This window comes from Myotis daubentonii, chromosome 16 (genome assembly GCF_963259705.1).
Source record: "Myotis daubentonii chromosome 16, mMyoDau2.1, whole genome shotgun sequence".
Taxonomy (NCBI): Eukaryota; Metazoa; Chordata; class Mammalia; order Chiroptera; family Vespertilionidae; genus Myotis; species Myotis daubentonii.
Window position 1 is genome coordinate 3,951,248 of NC_081855.1, and position 19,349 is coordinate 3,970,596.

Consider the following 19,349-nt stretch of genomic DNA (forward strand, 5'->3'; position numbering starts at 1 on the left):
TTAAGCAGCTGGAAGAAGGGCCAGAACCACTCACTAACCCTGCCCACTGGACTTGGGCCAGCCCTCGGCCCTGCCCCTTGGTGTCCAGGTGGTGGCCCTGCCCCCTAGCCATATTGGCCCCAGTTCCCCATCTCTCTTGGCCTCCAATAACCCAGGCCCCCCACCTTTGGCCTCATCTCATTCCCTTGCCTTCACCATTTTTGCCCCTGCTTTCTGCTTTAGGTCTTGACCCAAAACCACATGGGTCTCAGCTCCCCGCCTGCCTCATTAGCCATGCCCACCACCTTCGCCCCACCCCTTCGCCCCTGCCCTCGCCGGCCCTCCCAGCCCATGGCACCTGCAGGAACTCCTCGCTCTCGTCGCCCATCTCCTCCCGTGCGGTGCGGCACTCTGCACCCAGGTAGTTGCGCAGGTTCACCGCGTGGATGGCAGAACAAGCCTTCTTGTCCAGTGTGGCCTCCCCACCGATCCAGTAGTAGATCTCCCAGTTCAGAGAGCCGCTGTCGTCCAGAAAGGTCTGGGGGCCAGGCCACAGTCACGTCGGCCTCACCAGGCAGTCCTGGGCCCGAGCTCGCCGAGGGGCTGCTCGGATGGGCACAGGCTCCCCGCCCAGGAGGGGATGGCGGCCACACCTCTGCCTGGGCCTCCCCCACCCGCCTCCGTGCGCAAAGCTGCGGTGCTGAGGCTGCTGAGCGACCTCAGGCAAGTCACGGGGCCGTGCCCGCCTCACCTTGAGCACGATGTAGCAGTCGGCTTCGTAGAACTTGCCGTGTAAGGCCTCCTCCACTAGCACCGGCACGAAGTTCTCAATCTGCCAGATGGTCAGGCCCGGCAGCTGACCCACGTCTTCGGTGAAGAATTCTGAGTAGTCGAGGCGCGGCTTCTCCAGGCCCTGGTCCCAGCGCCGCACCTTACCCCCGGGGGCTCGGGCGTCAGCACTCTCCTGGGGTCACAGTCACGGCGCGCGGATTGGTTCTGTGCAGCCACTCACGCCGGCACCTCTGCGTCTCACCCGCCTCAGGGGCTTCGCCCAGGGCCCCTTCCATCCTGAGCGGGTCACACAGTCTGCCTTGCCCAGAGCCCGGGGCCACCGGCCCTGTCCCAGCCCTCGGCCTGACTTACCTCCTGCTTCCTGTTCTTTTCCTGGGCCACGTCCGACATGCCCTTCAGCACCTGCTTGGCCTGGTCGTCCTGGGCCGAGTCCTTGCGCCTTCGTAGCCGCATCTTTCGAGCCAGGGGATCCTTAGACCCACCCCCTGCTTAGGGGAGAGGCAAACGGCTAAGCCCCGGTCTGGCCTGCCCCAGGGGCATCCAGCCAACCAGGCCAACCCCTTCCACCAGTGTCCAGAGAGCAGCCCCCTCTCAGGCCAGACCTTCCCGCTTACCAGCTGCTGCGGCGGCGGCCACGGTGGCAGGGGAGGCACCTGCCAGCCGGAGTTGGTTCTGCAGCGAGAAGTCGATGTTGTAGCACTCGGCAGCGCGGTCAGCGGGCTTGGGAGGCATGACCAGGCTGGGGTTCTCCCGGACGTCCAGGACCTGCCCCAAGGGGTGAGCAGAGGCGGCGCTGAGCCTGAGTCCCACCTCCCGGCCACACCAAACTTTGTTCCCGCTTTGCAGCCACCAGGGCTGCGGCCAGGGGCCTGGCTCTCATCCTGGCTCAGTGACTGCCCGTCCTGGCCTTCAGTGTTCCCTTCTGTGGGACTTACACGATGCCGTCCAGCATGGCATGGATACGGGGATGTAGCTCACCTTCTCCCCAAAAGCACCCGGCAAAGGCCACCCCCCCAGGAGGCCTATGCAGGTCCCTCTCATTCCAGTGACACGCCTGTGCTCGATCCTTCCTGAGGGTCTGTCTGTACCCCCTCCCTCAGCCCCCAGCCCTGCGCTGGCCTGGGCCCGCCCCCACCTGGATCTCTGGCAGGAAGTGGATGGCCTCTGGGAGGGTCACCAGGCGGTTCTTGTTCAGGACAAGCTTCCTCAGCTTCGTGCACCTGTGGGGACAGAGCCGGGGCCTGAGACAGGTGACAGAGGGGCAGGGGAACTTCCAGTCCTGGGGGCGGGGCAGGTAGGGCAGAGGCCGCGGGGCCCGGCTAGTGAAGGAACAGTGAGCTCTGAGGCGCTGCAAAGGCGCCAGGCGGGAGCAGGCGGACAGCACCTCCTCACAGCTAAGTGACTGAATTCTTTCTGTGACGCTGACAGAGAATTTTCCCAAGTGACCTGCAGATTAAGGGCCCTGGAGACAGACGGCAGAAACATGTTCTGCTCAAATCGGTTTGGAAGTGGCGGAGGGGTCCTCTGCTCTCTGCCTGAGGGGGCGCTCAGAGCCGGAGGGCACACGGGGGCACTGTGTCCTCCGGCCTCATGCTGTCAGGGTCCTCCCAAAGGGGGCTCTGGGGACCCAAACTGAGAATCGCTGGCACCACAAGTGTAGTCGCCATCCACAAAGCCAAGGTAAATGGTCCATTTTGTATGACGCCGAAGGCCGCAGGGTGGGTACCAGCTCTCCTGGGTTTAATGCCGTGGCTCCGCCCCGCCCGCCACACCTGCAGAGGCTCTCAGGGATCAGCTCCAGGTTGTTATTGGCGGCCATGAACTCCTCCAGGCTGGCCAGCTTGCCGATGCCCGAGGGCAGCCCGTCGAAGTCCAGATGGTTGGAGTTCAGGTACAGCTTCTTCAGTTTGGTCAGCTTGCAAATGGCCGACTGGAGAGAAAGCAGGCAGGGCGGAGTCAGGGCAGCAGCCAGGGGGGCCCAGGAGCCTTCCTGCCCCCCTCCCCAGGCCTGGACGCACAGGCAGGGAGGTGAGCTGATTTCGGGACAGGTTCAAGGTCTCCACGTGCACCCACTGGTCGATGCACAGGGACAGCTCTGCAATCTGGTTGCTGCTGAGGTTGAGGCGGCGCAGGCCGGAGAGGGTGTACAGGCACTCGGGCACCCGCGTCAGGTCGTTGCAGGACAGGTCCACATCTGGGGCGTGGGGGGAGGGAGCATCAGCCAGGGCCCCCCCAGGCAGCTCCAGCGCAGCCAGGCCTGTCCGAACCCCACCGCACCACCTCCAGGCTCTGTGGCTGTCAGCACGTCACTTAACCTCTCTGAGCCTCAGGAGAAACCCCCTCACACGGGGCGTCTACGCATAAACTGGGTGCTCATTACTTGGTGTTCTTACCAGTCACCATAACAACGGGAGAGCTACTCATAACATAAGCAATGCTATCCTTTCCTTTCAGTGGCGGGGGGGGGGGGGGGGGGGGTCGGAGAAGCAGGGCTCATCCCTTCCCCCAGAGGAGTGAGGGGCCTGCGGGCAGCAGAGGCTGAGGGCCCGGCACTGCCGACCTGTGAGGTTGCTCAGGCCCTCCAGGCTGGTGGGGAGGTTGCCCTGGGTGCGCTGGGTGTTCCTGAGGTGCAGGGTCTGCAGGGCCGTCAGAGCTGGGAGCTGCCTGCAGGGAGAGGGGGTGGTCAGGCCAGGGGAAGGTGCAAGGGCACAGGACTAAGGGCCTAAGGGACAAGGTCAAGGACAGTTGTGGGGTGAGGTGGACAACACAGGGGACACAGCCCACACCAAACCCAAATGGGAAGGGTCAGGGCTACTGGGAATCAGGGGCCGGGCCAGGTCCCCCAGGGCTGGGTTCTGGAGGGCGTGGCGAGCGCCGCTGACCGTAGCTGTGCGTGCTGCAGGGGGTTCCCGTTGAGCACAAGCGTCTGCAGGTGCACCAGGCGGCGCATCTGCGGGGGCAAGCTCTCCAGGCGGTTCTCGCTGAGGTCCAGGTACAGCAGGTCAGTGAGGTTGATGAAGAGCTGGTTGGGGATGGTGTCAATGCTGGGGCAGGAGGGAGGGAGAAGGGCAGTGAGGCAACCCATCAGCAGCGCATGCCCACCTGGACCCACCTGCCCCCACTGTGCTGTGGCCCACCCCACGCACCTCCCGGCCTGACAGGCACCTGTTATGGCTGAGGTTCAGCACCAGCATGTTCTTGGCATTCTCCAGCTCCCGAGGGCACTCCGTCAGCTGGTTGTAGCTTAAGTCCTGGGTAGGAGGGATAAGGTCAGGTCAGAGGTCAGGCTGGGGGATCAGGCGGGCACTGAGAGGGGAGCAGATGAGGGGGTTTTAGGGCCAAAGGGAGACAGCCAGACCCTGGCAGGAAGGGTGCCTAGGTTAAGGATCTGACTCCCTGAGGAACCTTGGGCAAGGCACCGACTACTCTAAGCCTCAGTTTTCCCATTTGTAAAATGGGATAACCATGGCCTTAGGGACCATCATAGTGGGTGGGCAGCCACTGACCAGGACTGAGAGGTCATCCAGCTTGAAGATGTCGTCGGGTACTCCAGAATTCTTCAGGCTGTTGGCTCGAGCCACGATGGCCTGGGGATAAACCAGGAGAAGCAGAGAGATCAGGGAGGGCCGCCCCTCAGGAAGTTCACTGGAGGCCAGGCCTGAGTGCTCCCCCGGCCTTGCACATAGTCCCTCCACTGGGCAGGGTCTTCCTATTCTCCCTATGAGCTCCTATTCACGCCTCAAAGCCCAGCTCATATGGGCCCCAGAGCCCAGTTCTCAGGGAACCTTTTCTGATAGAATATCCCTCTTCTTCTCCTTGCCAGGGGGCAAGACAGGGCTGTAGCTCTGAGTCGGCTTCTAGAACAGGGAGGGGTCGGCCCAGAGAGACCAGTGTGGACTGAGTGAGTCTGTTTGTTCTCCCCTTAGGACTGAAACCTCGTATTACAGATGTGCTGAGAGTATGAGGGGGAGAGAGGAGGGGTCGGCGGGGCATGGTGCTGTGATTTACAAGTAACAGCAGGGCCCGGGCTGTGGCCGCCTCTCCTTCACCCGTCTGTGCGGTACCTGGTGTTCAGAGCAGTTCCCTCGGGAACCTCCCCGGAAAGTGGAAGGGACTTGTCTGAGGTCACGCGGGCAGGAAGTGGCAGAGCTGATTGGAACTCAAGCAGCCTGAGTCCTTACCACCTCGGGGTTTGGCTTTGGGTGGGAACGGCCTTTGCCGAGGCCCCAGAGGTCTGGCCGAGCCTGTGCTCTGGGCTACCGGAAGCTCCATGAAGAGGAGCAGTGTACGCAGGCCGCACTGACCACCTCCCCTTCTGCCAAACCCCCGCCCCAGCTCTCCCGCTGCCTGGCTCCGTGACCTCTGGCAAATGCCCTCATCGGTGAACTTGGCAGAGGTCAGGATTATAAGGAAAACCCGCATGGAATAGTACTCAGCCACTGCCAGTCGTTATTATTGTAGTCGTTGCCCCCAGTAGGTGGAATTTTGGATTCATCCAGAGGCTACTTAACACAGGACGTTATTATATTCTCTCCCCTTCAGGAAGGACATGGGGTGGGCAGGGGTGATGGCCCAGCTTGGGGTCTGGCCCTGCCCTCATGCCCCTGGCTACACTCCAGTCCCACCCCCAAGCTTGGTGGCCTCTGGCAACACTCACCCGAAGAGATGGCAGGCTGGACAGCTCCCCATGGAGTGTGGTCAGGTTGTTGTGGCTCACAGACAAGTGCTCCTGGGCCAGGACGAAGAGGCAGGGACTCAGGGGGGGGGCTGGGGTGTCCACTTGCCACCATGACTCTGCACCATTCAGGGGTCCCTCGGCCACACAGGCCCAGTCCACCTCTACAGCCCACTCCCGCACACACCCAGCATCTCCCTCTGCCAGCTCTGCTCATGCCTGTCAACACCGTTCTCTGTCATCTCCTCTGGACTGCTCTGTCCACCTGCCCCAGCCCCCACGGTACCCACCCTGCCCACTGACAGCTCCTTACCAGCTTCTGCAGGGCAGCCAACTCCTCTGGCAGGTAACAGAGGCCGGTGCGGTTCAGCTTCAGCCACCGGAGGCTGGTCATGGCCTTGACATTCTCAGGGAAGTAGCCTCCCTGAGGGACACGGGTGGTGAGGCTGGTCTGGAGAGGAGCGGCCCTGCTCTGCCACCCTCCATGGCCCCCAACCGCCCATGGAACCTCTGGGAGCAACAAACTGTGTGACCCTGGACAAGGCACTTTGCCACTCTGCCTCAGCTCCTCACCATAAAGGAGGGCGAGTAAAAGCCCCTCGCGACAGGTGTTGTGAGGAATGACTAATCATCAGGATGGCTGTTGGCCTAAGATCGTCTCTTGCTGGAGGATCTGGATGGAACTGGCTAGTTCCAGGTGACATCTCCAGCACCCACCTGTGTGCTCAGCTTGGCTCAAATGCCTTCACCCAGCACTCCAGGCTCTGCCTGCACCACCGAGTGTGGGGGTGGCCCCTGAGCCTCGGCCTAGGTCAGTGATGGCGAACCTCTGACACGCGAACTCATTTTTTTGGTTAATTTTTCTTTGTTAAATGGCATTTAAATATAGAAAATAAATATCAAAAATATACATCTTTGTTTTACTATGGTTGCAAATATAAAAAATTTCTATATGTGACACGGCACCAGAGTTAAGTTAGGGTTTTCAAAATGCTGCTCTAACCGGTTTGGCTCAGTGGTTAGAGCGTCGGCCTGCGGACTCAAGGGTCCTAGGTTCGATTCTGGTCAAGGGCATGTACCTTGGTTGCGGGCACATCCCCAGTAGGGGGTGTGCAGGAGGCAGCTGATCGATGTTTCTAACTCTATCCCTCTCCCTTCCTCTCTGTAAAAAATCAATAAAATATATATATATATAAAAAAATGCTGACATGCCGAGCTCAAAAGGTTCGCCATCACTGGCCTAGGTCCTACCTGTGCCCTCACCTTGCCCTCAGCCTACAAGCCATTTGTGGCAAGATCCAAACCCCTAGTGCAAGGCCCCAGCGACCCCTACACAGGCACTGCCTCCTTCGTCATTCAGCCCCAAATCCGTCATTCAGCCCAAAACCCGAACGGCAGGGAGCCTGGCAGCATATGCCTCCAGGGCCTGGCTGGCACCCGCTTCCCCACACAGCACACTCCCAGCAGGGACTCAGACTTCAATCTGGGAAGGACACATGGAGACCCCGGGTGAGCGGGGTGGACACGGAGGTAGAGGAGCGTGGTGGTCACCTGTGCGTGGGTCAGAGGTGTGTGCACATGATGGATCAATGCAGAAAGAGCCTGCCTCCTCCTCAGGCCTGGCCCGCAGTCTGGCTCCCCAACACGAAACTCCAGCCGAGCCTGCCCACTCCCCTCGCTCCATCCTGGCTGACCCTCCTGTGCCAGGCCAGCTCTGCCCCCATCCTGGCCCGCCCCCTCCGGTCACTGGCCCTGCCCACCGCATCCCGGACGCTCCAGCGGCCTCACCCACGAAGTGGCGGGCCGGCTGGGCGCAGGCTCCGGTGGCCCTGGCCTATCCGCCAGCCGCCCGCAGCTCCTGCCGCTCTCCCGCCGGCTCACCGGGCCCCCCGGAGGGTGGCTTTTCAGCCCCTCGCGGGTGAGAAGCCGCGGAGGCCGGGAGGGGAAGTGACTTGCCCAAGATCGCACCGGAACCGGGCGGTGGCGGGGCACAGACGCGGGGGCAGCCGGCTGCCGGCTGCGCGGCGGCGAGTCGGGGCCTGATGGGCGCGACTTCCGCGGGCCTGGAAGGAGGCCGAGGGGGTCCTTCGCGGCGGGGACCCGAGCCCCCGAGAGCCCCCCCGGCCCCGCCCAGGTCCGGCGGCCCAGGCCCGGAGGCGGGCGCGGCAGGAAGGGGCCGGCGGCCGGGGCGGGAGAGACGGAAGGAGAGGAGGGAGTGCGGCCCGCCGCGCCAGCTCACCTTGAAGTCGTTGCCGCTGAGGTCCACGCCGCGCACGAACGGCAGCACCCCGGTGGCCTCCATGGCGCCGCGCTCACTGCCGGGCGGCCGGGGTGCGGGGAGCGCCGCGGGCTGGGCCAGGCCGACCCCGCCCTTCACCCCGCCCCCGGCGGCGGAGAGGCGGAGCCCGGGCCGCGCCCCTCTAGCCCGGCGCCCTGGCGCGTCGCGGGCTGCGCGGCCGCCTCCCCGGCCTCAGTTTCCCCGTCTGTTGGAGGACGAGGGGCGCCTCGAGGGTCCGGGCGCCGCGGGGCTACACAGCCGAGGGGACGCGGGCACAGCTGCGCGGGGTCTGCCCGCCCGCGGGCCCTGGCGGCGCAGTGGCGAAGAAGCCTGGCCGGGCCTGAAGTCCCCGAGCGCCCGGCAAGCCCCGGCCGCTCTCCCTGGGAATGCTTCCACGGTTGTCGCCAGGAACACACGGGGGCCGCCGGTGCAGCTCGGCACACAGCGGGCGCGCGGTCGGTGCGCGTTACTGTCACCCCGCTCGCAGTCCACATTCCCTACATCACACCCTCCGCCGGCAGCGGCCCCGGTAAATAAACGCCGAGTGAGCCACGGGCTGAGCACGATCCTTCTCGGGCGCAGGGGCCCGCGCGGAGCAGCGGCGGGGGGGCCTCCCGAGTCACTGCTCCGCGGCCAAGGGATAAGAATAGCGCGGCCACCAGGCGGGCCTCTCGCAGAGGTGACCTCAGGGTCACCTGACAGCCGACCGCGCGGCCGCCCGGCCCCGGGGAAAGAATGTGGGCCCAGAGCGTCCACAGCGGCGGCTCGAGTTACAGGCGCCCGCGCGTCCCTGCGGGCTCCCGGGAGGGGCGGGCCCCGCCCCGCCCCGCCCCGCCCCGCCCCGCCCCGCGCCGCGCCGCGCTGCGCGCCTCGGAACGCAGCCCGGCGCCTTTAAGACCGGGCGCACCAGAAAGTCCCGCCCCCAGAGACGCGCAAGCCGACGGGGGCGTGGCCTGCCCGCCATTGGATGAGTCGCTCCGTGTTTCGGAGAGACGGCGGGCCTTTAGCGCTCTGATTGGACGCGGGGCCTGCTCGTCTGCGTGTTTTTCGAAGTCGGCGTCGGTTCCCGGGTTCAGATTCCATTCTCGGGCGGCGGGGCGTCCGCCGGCCGATGCGCTGAGGCCGCTGCGCTGAAGCCACGACGCAGGTACGGCCGCTGCCAGCGGCCCGCGCGGGGTCACCGGCCCGAGGGGAGGCGCGCGCGGGACGCCGGTCAGGGCCGCGGCCTCGCGGAGGAAGGAGGAGATGGCCTGGGCCTCCAAGCTGGGGTTCGAATCCGGCCCCCACTTGGTTTCCCCGGGCCCCGGGCCCCCGGTGAACCGGCCTGGACTGGGCCGAGGGGAGAGGACAGGCGGCGCCGGGGGCTATTTTAACCACCTGTCCGCCCTCCCCTTCCCGGGTTGGAGGCTGCGGGATGGGCCTGCGGGACCCGCCAGGGTGGGCAGGCGGAGCTGGGGAACGCGCCTCGCGGGTGCTAAGGGGACTCCTGGCTCCTTTGACCGCCCCGGGCCCCAGGGCTCATAGTCTGGGACATGGCGGGGGGGCGGGTCCCCACGTGGTTCGGGCCTCTCCTCGCCTGGCAGCAGCCCTGGCACCCACAGCCGCGCAGGGAGGGCAGCAGCCCTCGGTGCCCGCAGAGCTGGCCCTGAGCTCAGGGTCACCGCTCAGGTGCCCTCAGGCGGCTCTGCCTGGTGTCTGGCCGGTCCCTGGGCTTGGCCCTGGGTCACACACCCTCGGCTCTCAGGGCCTGAGGCCAGGAGTCCCTGTGGCGGAGCCCGAGGCCGGCAGCCACCGTTCGGGCTCCTCACCTCTCATCCTCCTCGCTGCTGCTGGCCCCTGGAAGCTGAGCCGCTGACCTTCCCTGTTGCTCGGCTCCCCACCGCGGGGACAGCTCCCCGGCCCGGGTCCCCAGCCCGGGTCCCCAGCCCGGGAGGCGGCCAGTCCTCTGGGGCCTGAGTGCAGCCTTTTCCGCTGTCACACACCCACTGCCAGACAGCCCGGGCCATCTCCCCGCCTGTCCTTGACTTGGCAGCTCTGCCTTGGTGCTGCTCTGTCGAGATGTGGAGGTAACTGGCCGCACTGAGATGCCCTCCAGGGCAGGCTGTCTGGGCCCCAGGGCGTGGGTTTCCCGGGCCTTGCTTCCTCCTGGGTGCCCCCCTAATTAACCAGCGCGAGGCGCCTCTAGGGCCTGACCAGGGGCCTCTGGGAGGCGAGATCCTGGGGGCTTGCTGTCGTTGGTGCATGTGCTGTCGACTCACTGGCCAGCAGCCTGTTTCTCTGTAAAACTGGAGTGACGATAAGACCTTCCTTAGGGGTCTTTGGGGATGTCAGAATCCTGGGGTCGGGGTGCTGGGCCCTTCTCTGACCTGCCTTAGGCGCTTTCTGTGTGAGCCCCTCTGTCCAGGGGTGGGGTAGGTTGTTTGCAGGTTTGGGGAAGGGGGCTCAGGCAGCCCCCCTTCTCCTCACAAGAAATCTTGTGAGTGGCCACTTTCTGTTGAAACTCTCAGGAACCCCCTTGTGGGCTTGAGCCAGGGACCCCAGGAGGATGGCAACCGAGTGCCTACCCACGCCTGCGCCGTCTGCCTGGCTGCTCCATACTCAGTGGTCCCTGCACCCTGGCTCTCTTGTAGGCAGACATGGCAGAGTTCTTCCAGAAACGGGGGAAGCGGCATGACGACGACATGCTGGGCAGTGCTGTGAACTTCCTCCTGGCCAATGCCCGCCTGGTGCTGGGTGTGGGCGGGGCTGCCGTGCTGGGTATTGCCACCCTGGCTGTGAAGCGGGTAAGGCCATGGTGGACCAGTGACACCTGGGGCTCCCAGGGGAGGATCACAGGGCTGGGGCCTGCAGCGGGGCCCTGGGAGGGGGCTGGGGACTGCCCATGGCTGGCATCTGCTTCTCTACCCAGCAAGCTTGTTGGCTTTGCCCTGGGCTGTGCTGTGCTGCCCAGGCTTCAGGTGCGCTGACCTGTGCACTCTGCCTGCAGCTCATTGACAGGGCTGCCAGCTCGCAGGACGAGGATGACGCCAAGGCAGACGCCACGAGCCTGGAGGACAGCTGGAAGGAACTGAGCCTGCTCAAGGCCGCACCACGCCCACAGCCCCGGCCCTCACTGGCTGCCCCCAGCCAGCCTGTGCTGCTCCCAGTCCCCTCACTGTTTGCCCCAGGTGAATGGCACCCCTTCCCCTCTAACCTGGTGGGTCCCCCTTTGGTGGTCACACTCAGGAGATGCAGCCCAGGCTCTGCCACTGACCGACTGTGCCCTGTGCAAGCCCCTCTCCCTCCAGGGGTGTGGGCTCCCTGCATGTTTCATGGTGTGTTTTTCTGCCCTTCGGTCAACCACTGGGACATGTGGACTTTGGGGGTGATATCACAGTAGGGCAGTAGCCTTCTGATATGGGGGCCTCAGGTCAGGAAACCGAGGTCCAGGACCGCACTGCACTCTGCATGAGCTGTTTTGGCCCCAAAGAGTTGGGGAGCTGAGGCAATGAGAACTTGTCATCAAAGTAGTCTTTCTACGTGAGGACTTGAGCGGGGTGCTCTTTCTCAGCTGGTTCTTTTACAGGTGAGGGCCAGTACACACCTGGTAACCTGGGGGAGGCTTCGTGGCTCACCACAGGGCCTTCTGACATGTTCCCTGGCCCTTTCACTCTGCAGAGGGGCCTGCAGGTGCTGACCCTCAGTCGTCTCCTCAGCTTGCCTCCCCAGGACTCTTGTGCCTGACATTCCAGGAGAAGCTGTTGGCGTTCGAGCGAGACCACGTGAGCATCCCAGTGTCCCACGTGGCTCTGGCCAAACAGTTGGCTGGCGACATTGCCCTAGAGCTGCAGGCCTACTTGCGGAGCAAGTTCCCAGAACTGCCCTTTGGGGTGCTTGCGCCTGGGGGGCCGCTTTATGATGGCTTGCAGGCAGGGGCTGCTGACGATGTGCGTCTCCTGGTGCCCCTGGTGCTGGAGCCGGGTCTGTGGAGCCTGGTGCCTGGCATGGACACTGTGGCCAGGGACCCTCGCTGCTGGGCTGTGCGTAGGACTCAGCTTGAATTCTGTCCCCGCGGAAGCAGCCCCTGGGACCGCTTCCTGGTGGGTGGCTACCTCTCTTCCCGTGTCCTGCTGGAGCTGTTTCGCAAGGCACTGGCCGCCTCCGTCAACTGGCCAGTCATTGGCAGCCTCCTCGGGTGCTTGATCTGGCCCAGCGTGGCTTCGGAGGAGCTGCTGCTCGAGGTGCAGCATGAGCGCCTGGAGCTCACTGTCGCTGTGCTCCTGGCCATCACTGGCGCCAGCGCTGAAGACCGGCTCCTGGTGGCCTGGCCCCTGGAGGGGCCGGCTGGCAACCTCTGGCTGCAGGATCTGTACCCGGCGGAGGCTGCCAGGCTGCGAGCTCTGGATGGCTGTGAGGTTGGGACCCGCCGGCGGCTGCTGCTGCTACTGTGTCGTGTCTGCCGCGGCCATCCGGCCCTGAGGCAGCTGAGCCGGGGCCACCTGACCCAGGTGGTCCTACGTCTGGGAGAGGAGGAGGTGGACTGGGCCGAGGAGGCCTTGGGGGAGCGCTTTCTGCAGGCTGTGGAGCTGCTCATCGGCAGCCTGGAGCGGGCCAGCCTGCCCTGCCATTTCAACCCTGGTGTGAACCTCTTCGCCAGCCTGTGCCAGGAGGAGATCGACAACCTTGGCTACGTGCTGTACCTCGGCCTCCAGGCCCCCGAGGGGCTGCTGTAGATGGGGCGGGGAAGGGCAGGCTGCGTGTGTTCTGATGCTGGTGAGCTGCACGCTTCTCCCAGGGATCTGGAGAGCATCCTTTCTTTTGCTTTCAGCCAGGATAAAAAAGGGTGCGTTGGCTAAGGCCACGGGGTTAGCATGTGCAGAGGCAGCCATCACTCGGACCCTCCCATCTCAGAGCGCTTGGGCTGCACTGCCTCTCAGGCAGCCTGGAATGCCAGCCACTCACACCCACTCCCTTAGTCCTCTGGGCCCACCCCAGGACCTAGGGCCTGGTCCATCATCACCAGCAGAGGATCCCCTGACAGCAGATGGCGCTGCTGTGGTAGGAAGGGGCTAAGGCCAGCTCTGTCTTTCCGTTGAGGGTGAGTTGGTGCTTTCCTTGGGTGCCAGCTCCAGGCATCTGTAGGGTCTGGTGCAGGATGGTGAATACCAGGTGTTTGTTCATCCCCCCTGGCACCCGTGGAATGGAACGGGCTCTTTGGCTGACTTAGTTTCCTGATGACATCTGTGGTCTAGTTTGCTTGTTGAACTCTCCTCCAGCCGGGAGTGGGGGCTCAGCCTGGGGTGCTGCCCACCTCACATCCGTGAAGGCCCTTTCCCCTCCATCTGGCGACTTTTCTCTTCGGCTGTTGGAGGGCCCTGCGAGAGCCCCTGCCCCACGGGGGAGCCAGGGCTCAGTGCTGCCTGCCGTGCCTAGAGCCAAGGGTGTCTCGCTAGCTGCTACTGGGCCAGCCGGAGAGCAGAGGCCGTGCCCTCCGGGGAAGGCCTGCGGTGCAGGTGGCCTGGGCAGTGCCACGTGGACAGCTCAGCTGACTCCTGCATTCTCCCTGCAGCCTGGCAGAGGTCAGGGCTGGGAAAGGGAGGGTCGACCTCCCCTTCCCTGTGGTCCCTCTGCCTTGGGTATCCTTCCTGCTGAAGCCGAGCTATGCCTCAAAGAATGTAAACAAGAATAAAAGAGAAAACAAGCCTTCGTGTGACTCGTGCTGTCTCATGAGCAGCTGTTGGGAGCTCTGGAAGCTGGGCCAGAGGGGCTGGGAATGGGCCTGGAGGGGTGATATGGAGGGAGGTGACAAGGTTGCTGGTGTGATGCCTTGCTTTTTTTTAAAAAATATATTTTATTGACTTTTTACAGAGAGGAAGGGAGAGAGATAGAGAGTTAGAAACATCGATCAGCTGCCTCCTGCACATCTCCTACTGGGGATGTGCCTGCAACCCAGGTACATGCCCTTGACCGGAATTGAACCCGGGACCTTTCAGTCCGCAGGCCGACGCTCTAGCCACTGAGCCAAACTGGTTTTGGCAATGCCTTGCTTTTGTAATGGGAACCAACAGGGTTTTGTTTCTTCACAAAGCCTGAATTTTCTATTCAAAGCCCCTGTGCTTTCGGGATTGTGCCAGCCTCTGGGCTGACGCTCCCACCAGCACTTCCTCCAGCTGCAGCTGCCTCTCGCCAGGAGTGACAGAGAAATGCGACTTCTCTGCCTCCCTGTCCAGACGGGAAGCGAGTGCGTCAGGGTCCCCGTTGCTGGGGGTTGCTTCCCGTGTCAGCAGATGACAGACGAGGCCCTGTGTGCTGAGGGTGTGGCCGCCACCGCTATGCTTCTCCCCTCCTCTCCGCATCCCAGTGTACTTCCTAGGGTAGTCACCCAAGGGCTGCCAAATGGGACAGGATCCTGGGCTGCCTCTGGAGGTTATGGTGGCTGCACTCAGGCTATGGCAAGGGTCAAAGGTCAGGAGACTGGCTTAGCTGAGGGCCATTCAGATAACTTGTCTCAGGAGCTGGTGCAAAGAGAGCCTTAAGCAGCTGTAATGGCAGCCTAGGGGTGGCCAGGGAACAGGCAGGAGGCAGAGGCTGTGCCTTGGGATTCTCATCACAACACCTATTTCCTAGGGTGGCTGCAAGGAGCAAGTGCTGGGGGGAGCGTTAGCCCAGAGCCTGGCCAAAAATGAAGTGCTTTCCCAAACCAGAGACTGCTGGGCCTTGGTGCCTCGCTCACAGAGCCCAAGCACAAGGGTGCCTCCGCCACCAGGCTGCCTTTGACCATGGCGGGCTCCTAGGACAACTGGTGTCCTGCTGAGCTGGCCTGGGCGTGGCTGGGGCGGCGGTTCAGAGCCCCTTCTTAGGTGACAGAACCCCACGTGTGGTCCCCTCTGGGGAGGCCTCCTGCTTGAGGTAGCTCTGAATTAACCCTCACACACCGTAACTTCAGTAAGACGGGGGTGAATTAAAAGAGAAATGAGGTGTTTGTGGTTACATCCCCAGTACACGGTTAACATCTGGGACTTGAGTTTCTAGCCGAGAGCCGGAAACAAATCACCATTTTGCTAGAAGCCTTCGCGGGAGCTTGTGTCTGGCAGGCTCAGTCCTGGTCTGTGCCAGCAGCAGGGATTGTTGCTACCGTTGCACAGATGCCCTTTGACGCAGGGACAATTCCAGCCCTGCGCCAGGTGCGTCTGTCTGAACGTCGTGTACTAAGACTATGGTGGGCAACCCGGCAGTCCGCGTCCTGGCCTGGTTTAGCGTTACCCAGGGCCAAGGCCCGCACCTGCTCAGAATGAAAGTCATGGAAATGGCCAACAGGAGCTCACGGGTTTAAAATGTCACCGCGTAACTCAGGCATAATCTTCCTGCATGGGAAACATTTCCTTGTACTTCACTCCTGAGAATGTCTCCTCAGAAACACTTAGCTGCTAAGAACAGCAACAGAACACTTAGCCGCACAGCATCCTATCTGTGGAGCAGTGGTTCTCAACCTTCTGGCCCTTTAAATGCAGTTCCTCATGTGACCCAACCATAACATTATTTTCGTTGCTACTTCATAACTGTAATGTTGCTACTGTTATGAATTGTCATGTAAATATCTGATCTGCAGGATGGTCTTAGGCGACCCCTGTGAAAGGGTCATTCGACCGCCAAAGGGGTCGCGGCCCACAGGTTGAGAACCGCTGTGCTGGAGGAACAGCCATCCTCAAGGTGACCTGCCCAGTTGTCTCAGCCGTAAGCCCTGAAGGTCTGCGCACATGGGCTTCCTCATAAGGAGATTCCTGGGCGTGGAAAGCATTCAAACTTGTTCAGATCCTGACGGATCTTAATTTTTAAAAATGTATTTTTATTGATTTCAAGAGGAAGGGAGAGAGAGGGCTATAAACATCAGTGGTGAGAGAGAATCATGGATCAGCTGCCTCCGGCACGTCCCCTACTGGGAATAGAGCCTGAAACCCAGGCAGGTGCCGGGACGGGGAATAGAATTGTGATCTCCTGTTTCATGGGTTGACGCTGAACCACTGAGCCACACCAGCTGCGCAGATCCTGAAGGATCTTGCCAAACTGCATTCTGAAAGGACTTCAGCCAGCAGCCCAGAAAACCGCCCCAACGCGCTGAGCTGTGCCTGGCCGAGCGGGGCAGAAAGGGAAAGTGGCTGCCTTCCGTAGACAGAAGCATGCGACCGACCCCTCACCAGCATCAGCCTTCGCTGCCACGTCCCACGTTCTCCTACTCTCCGTTCGTAAGATCTTACTTGGAGTGGAAAATGGAGGTGCGATTCCTATTCCCACCACCGATGCCTGTGTCCGTGGCTCCCATCTTCCTGGTCTGCGCTGAGGAAAAATGAAGCCAATTCAGGGGCAGCTCAGGAACCCCTGGTTCAAAGACCTTAGCAGGCTCGAATGTACCTCCAGCACAACTGCCTCCGAGCTAGCGTGCAAGCCACACCAGGAAAGCACTTCCTGCCTTTGAGACCTCAGCACTTAGCTGGCTGTGAGGCCAGGCTTGGAGCCTGGGGGAGCAGACGCTGAGCCTGCAGTGGCTCTAGAGCAGGTATTAGCTCCTTCAAGTATGGGAAGGGCAGTATGCCCAGGGTCAGGGGGTCAGGGTCAGGCACACCCCAAAGCCCATAGTCTAGGGCAGCCGTGGGCAAACTACGGCCTGCGGGCCGGATCTGGCCCGTTTGAAATGAATAAAACTAAAAAAAAAGAGACCGTACCCTTTTATGTAATGATGTTTACTTTGAATTTATATTAGTTCACACAAACACTCCATCCATGCTTTTGTTCCGGCCTCCGGCCCAGTTTAAGAACCCATTGTGGCCCTCGAGTCAAAAAGTTTGCCCACCCCTGGTCTAGGGCTACTGCTCCACTTTGCCCTGTTCTAAAATAAGGGGCTTCTGCCGAAACCGGTTTGGCTCAGTGGATAGAGCGTCGGCCTGCGGACTGAAAGGTCCTGGGTTCGATTCCGGTCAAGGGCATGTACCTGGGTTGTGGGCACATCCCCAGTGGGATATGTGCAGGAGGCAGCTGATTGATGTTTCTCTCTCATCGATGTTTCTGACTCTCTATCTCTCTCCCTTTCTCTCTGTAAAAAATCAATAAAATATATTTTAAAAAAAATAAAAATAAAAATAAATAGAAGGGGCTTCAACGTGGTACATGACACATTTGCATTTTTCAAAAAAAAACAACACACACACACACACACACCAGTGTCCCAGTGCATGGATTTATGCACATCGAAAGGAAATTAATTAGAAGAAATATTTTAATATTGCTATTCGCCCTTTATAATAGAAGTGTCAACCAAATTCATGATCGACAATAACAGAGCAAAACACATGCCCGTGATTGGCATCAGCGAGAGCTTTATATGTATCACACGTGTGCAAGTCAACTTGGCCTTTTATAGATATAGAATAAACTTGCTTAATTAGACCTGCTTTCTGATTTAACTAAACTTTTTCCAGCCCAGTGAAGCACTCCAACTTCTCTTTCAGGTAATTGTCAGCAACACGGCAGTAAATATCAACACGAAGCAGATTATTATTGCAGATCACGCAGGGAGAACAAAGGGTAAAATATTTCACTGCAGCAGTGTTTGACTATATTCTGAGCAGTGAGAAAACCTGAAGTCATTTTCAAGGTCCACCATTTCTTACTTCTTTTCAGTCGGGTCAAGTTTCTAAGCTTTCTAAATCTCCATTTTCTGGCTAATGAAAATAGGATTCCCTCAAGTCTCCTATCTACCTACTCCAGGACTTCTGTGAGGATCAAATGAGATGAGGCATGGGAAAATGCTTCACAGACATTTGGTTAAAGTGTAAAACGTTTGCACCTTGCTATAAAGCAAGTCGTGTTCCTGGGCTGAAGAAACTGCAAGGAGGCTAGTCACTAGGGAGAGGAAGCTGGGCGTTGCTACATGATGTCATTGCCCCTGCGTTGAGCGTCTGCCCCTGGTGGTCAGTGAGATCATAGCTACTGGTCGGACAGACACAGCCTTTTACATAGCTAGATTTTAAAAATATACTAGTATTTTTATTGATTTCCAAGAGGAAGAGAGAGGGAGAGGTAGAAACATCTATGACAGTGATGGCGAACCTATGACACACGTGCCAGCGGTGACGCGTGAACTCATTTTTTTGGTTGATTTTTCTTTGTTAAATGGCATTTAAATATATAAAATAAATATCAAAAATATACATCTTTGTTTTACTATGGTTGCAGATATCAAAAAATTTCTATATGTGACATGGCACCAGAGTTAAGTTAGGGTTTTTCAAAATGCTGACACGCCGAGCTCAAAAGGTTCGCCATCACTGATCTATGATGAGAGAATCATTGATCGGCTGCCTCCTGCACGCCCCCTACTGGGGATCAAGCCCACAACCCAGGCATGTGCCCTTGACTGGAATTGAACCCGGGACACTTCAGTGCATAGGCTGACACTCTATCCACTGAGCCAAACCAGCTTGGGCAAAAAAAATACTTATTTTCTAATCAGAAAATTAGGGTTTTTTTTAACCCCAGTAACATCACAATTTGGTTGCACTTAATTCAATGAGGAAGCTAAGAGTGTAGTGGATGACACCCAGAGTGTATTCCAAACGGCACCGAGGACGGTGTTGTGGGTCACCTCTGCAGTGCTGCCAATTTCCTGAGATGAGTTGGTTGGCTGGGGCCTCACACAGCAGGAAGGCCAGAATCTCAGACTCTTTCACTTGTGTGCTTTCACCCCAACCTCTCCAGGCTGCCCCCAGTGCCACCTCCGTGTGAACATGGGTAGTCTGAGGCAGTCACAGAGTGCACACATCTGTCCCTAGCAGGGACGGCCAGTGGGAGTATGTGACCACCCTGGCATGCTCGTTGACCCCATGCCGCCCCTGTATTCCAGTCAGAGGTCCTTGGTCCCGAACAGCTGACGTTCTGGGCTGCAACAGCCCTGGAAGGAAAGGCAGCTTCGAATTCACCCCAAAGGGTGGCAGACCTCCCAGTACCCGAGCTGTTGCCTGAAGCGAGTGCAGTGCTCAGAGAATGTCTGGCTGCCAGAGCTTATATTTTTAGCTTCCAGCTGCTCCAAGAGCAATGAGCATCCGAGACAGGCTCCCTCGACCAGCAACAGCTGTGCGGCCACTCTCGCTAGTTCTCAGACTGGGGCAAGAAGGGGTGCCATGGGGACGTGCAAGAGGCATCAGCCAGAGCGCCCCTTCTCTGCAGACAGCGGTGCTCTGTGGCGTGAACAGTGCCTTCTCTAAGAGGGTAGCATGCAGGCGGAGACGGTTTCAGTCCTCTTCTCTGCTCAAAGAGGAAGAGCCTGTGTCCCTTGCAATGGAGCTGGAGGCTGAGAAACGGCGCGATTAGGTGGCCTAGTTCCTAGTTGCGGCTCGTGGCTGGGGCTTAGTAAGAGGGGGTCATTTTATCCTGTCCTATTTGTGCAAGCTGTAAATGGGGTTCAAACCTTCTGTCAGTCAGACGAAGGATCCACTTCTCAGTGCGCTGAATGCTGCTCGCCTGAACCAAGAGACATGAGAAACTCCCTCACAGGCTTTTATTTTTATTTTTTTTTTCCCTCACAGGCTTTTATTTGTGAAGTTCTCACGGCAGTCAGGCCTGGACTCCCCCACCAAAGCGCCCCCAGTTGGC

At 60.2% G+C, this 19,349-nt stretch overlaps 2 protein-coding genes across 5 annotated transcripts in view; one reads left to right on the plus strand and one right to left on the minus strand.

Annotated features, from left to right (window-relative positions):
- The window catches only part of FLII (FLII actin remodeling protein), a 13,468-nt gene extending 4,994 nt beyond the window's left edge, over nucleotides 1-8,474 (minus strand). The window contains exons 1-14 of one of the 3 annotated variants that reach the window (XM_059668369.1): nucleotides 7,686-8,474; nucleotides 5,760-5,870; nucleotides 5,429-5,500; nucleotides 4,278-4,358; nucleotides 3,937-4,022; nucleotides 3,654-3,815; nucleotides 3,332-3,435; nucleotides 2,790-2,965; nucleotides 2,544-2,701; nucleotides 1,907-1,991; nucleotides 1,386-1,536; nucleotides 1,123-1,256; nucleotides 731-943; nucleotides 338-517 (exon numbers count right to left, since the gene is read on the minus strand). In XM_059668369.1, coding sequence (XP_059524352.1) covers nucleotides 338-517; nucleotides 731-943; nucleotides 1,123-1,256; nucleotides 1,386-1,536; nucleotides 1,907-1,991; nucleotides 2,544-2,701; nucleotides 2,790-2,965; nucleotides 3,332-3,435; nucleotides 3,654-3,815; nucleotides 3,937-4,022; nucleotides 4,278-4,358; nucleotides 5,429-5,500; nucleotides 5,760-5,870; nucleotides 7,686-7,748 — 1,776 coding nt within the window. In that variant the 5' untranslated portion in view covers nucleotides 7,749-8,474. Of the gene's footprint in view, nucleotides 1-337; nucleotides 518-730; nucleotides 944-1,122; nucleotides 1,260-1,385; nucleotides 1,537-1,906; nucleotides 1,992-2,543; nucleotides 2,702-2,789; nucleotides 2,966-3,331; nucleotides 3,436-3,653; nucleotides 3,816-3,936; nucleotides 4,023-4,277; nucleotides 4,359-5,428; nucleotides 5,501-5,759; nucleotides 5,887-7,014; nucleotides 7,146-7,685 lie in introns of those variants that run through there. The other 2 variants (XM_059668368.1, XM_059668367.1) reach the window with 2 other exon arrangements.
- MIEF2 (mitochondrial elongation factor 2) lies at nucleotides 7,349-13,406 on the plus strand. Of its 2 annotated transcripts, none has more exons than XM_059668389.1 (4): nucleotides 7,349-7,477; nucleotides 10,359-10,507; nucleotides 10,711-10,891; nucleotides 11,382-13,406. In XM_059668389.1, the coding sequence occupies exons 2-4, from the start codon at nucleotides 10,361-10,363 to the stop codon at nucleotides 12,434-12,436; spliced, it is 1,383 nt and encodes a 460-aa protein (XP_059524372.1). In that variant the 5' UTR covers nucleotides 7,349-7,477; nucleotides 10,359-10,360; the 3' UTR covers nucleotides 12,437-13,406. The 2 variants fall into 2 exon arrangements, with proteins under 2 accessions (XP_059524372.1, XP_059524371.1); XM_059668388.1 differs by lacking the exon at nucleotides 7,349-7,477 and adding an exon at nucleotides 8,637-8,871 and having other exon boundaries at nucleotides 10,355-10,507.
- Nucleotides 13,407-19,349: the final 5,943 nt, after the last annotated feature.

Excerpts from the sequence above, each read along its gene's own strand:
- MIEF2 (XM_059668389.1), top strand. The coding sequence starts at position 10,361 with ATGGCAGAGTTCTTCCAGAAACGGGGGAAGCGGCATGACGACGACATG. Across the intron at positions 10,508-10,710 it reads CCACCCTGGCTGTGAAGCGG|CTCATTGACAGGGCTGCCAG; the intron begins GTAAGGCCATGG and ends CTCTGCCTGCAG. Across the intron at positions 10,892-11,381 it reads CCCCTCACTGTTTGCCCCAG|AGGGGCCTGCAGGTGCTGAC; the intron begins GTGAATGGCACC and ends TTCACTCTGCAG.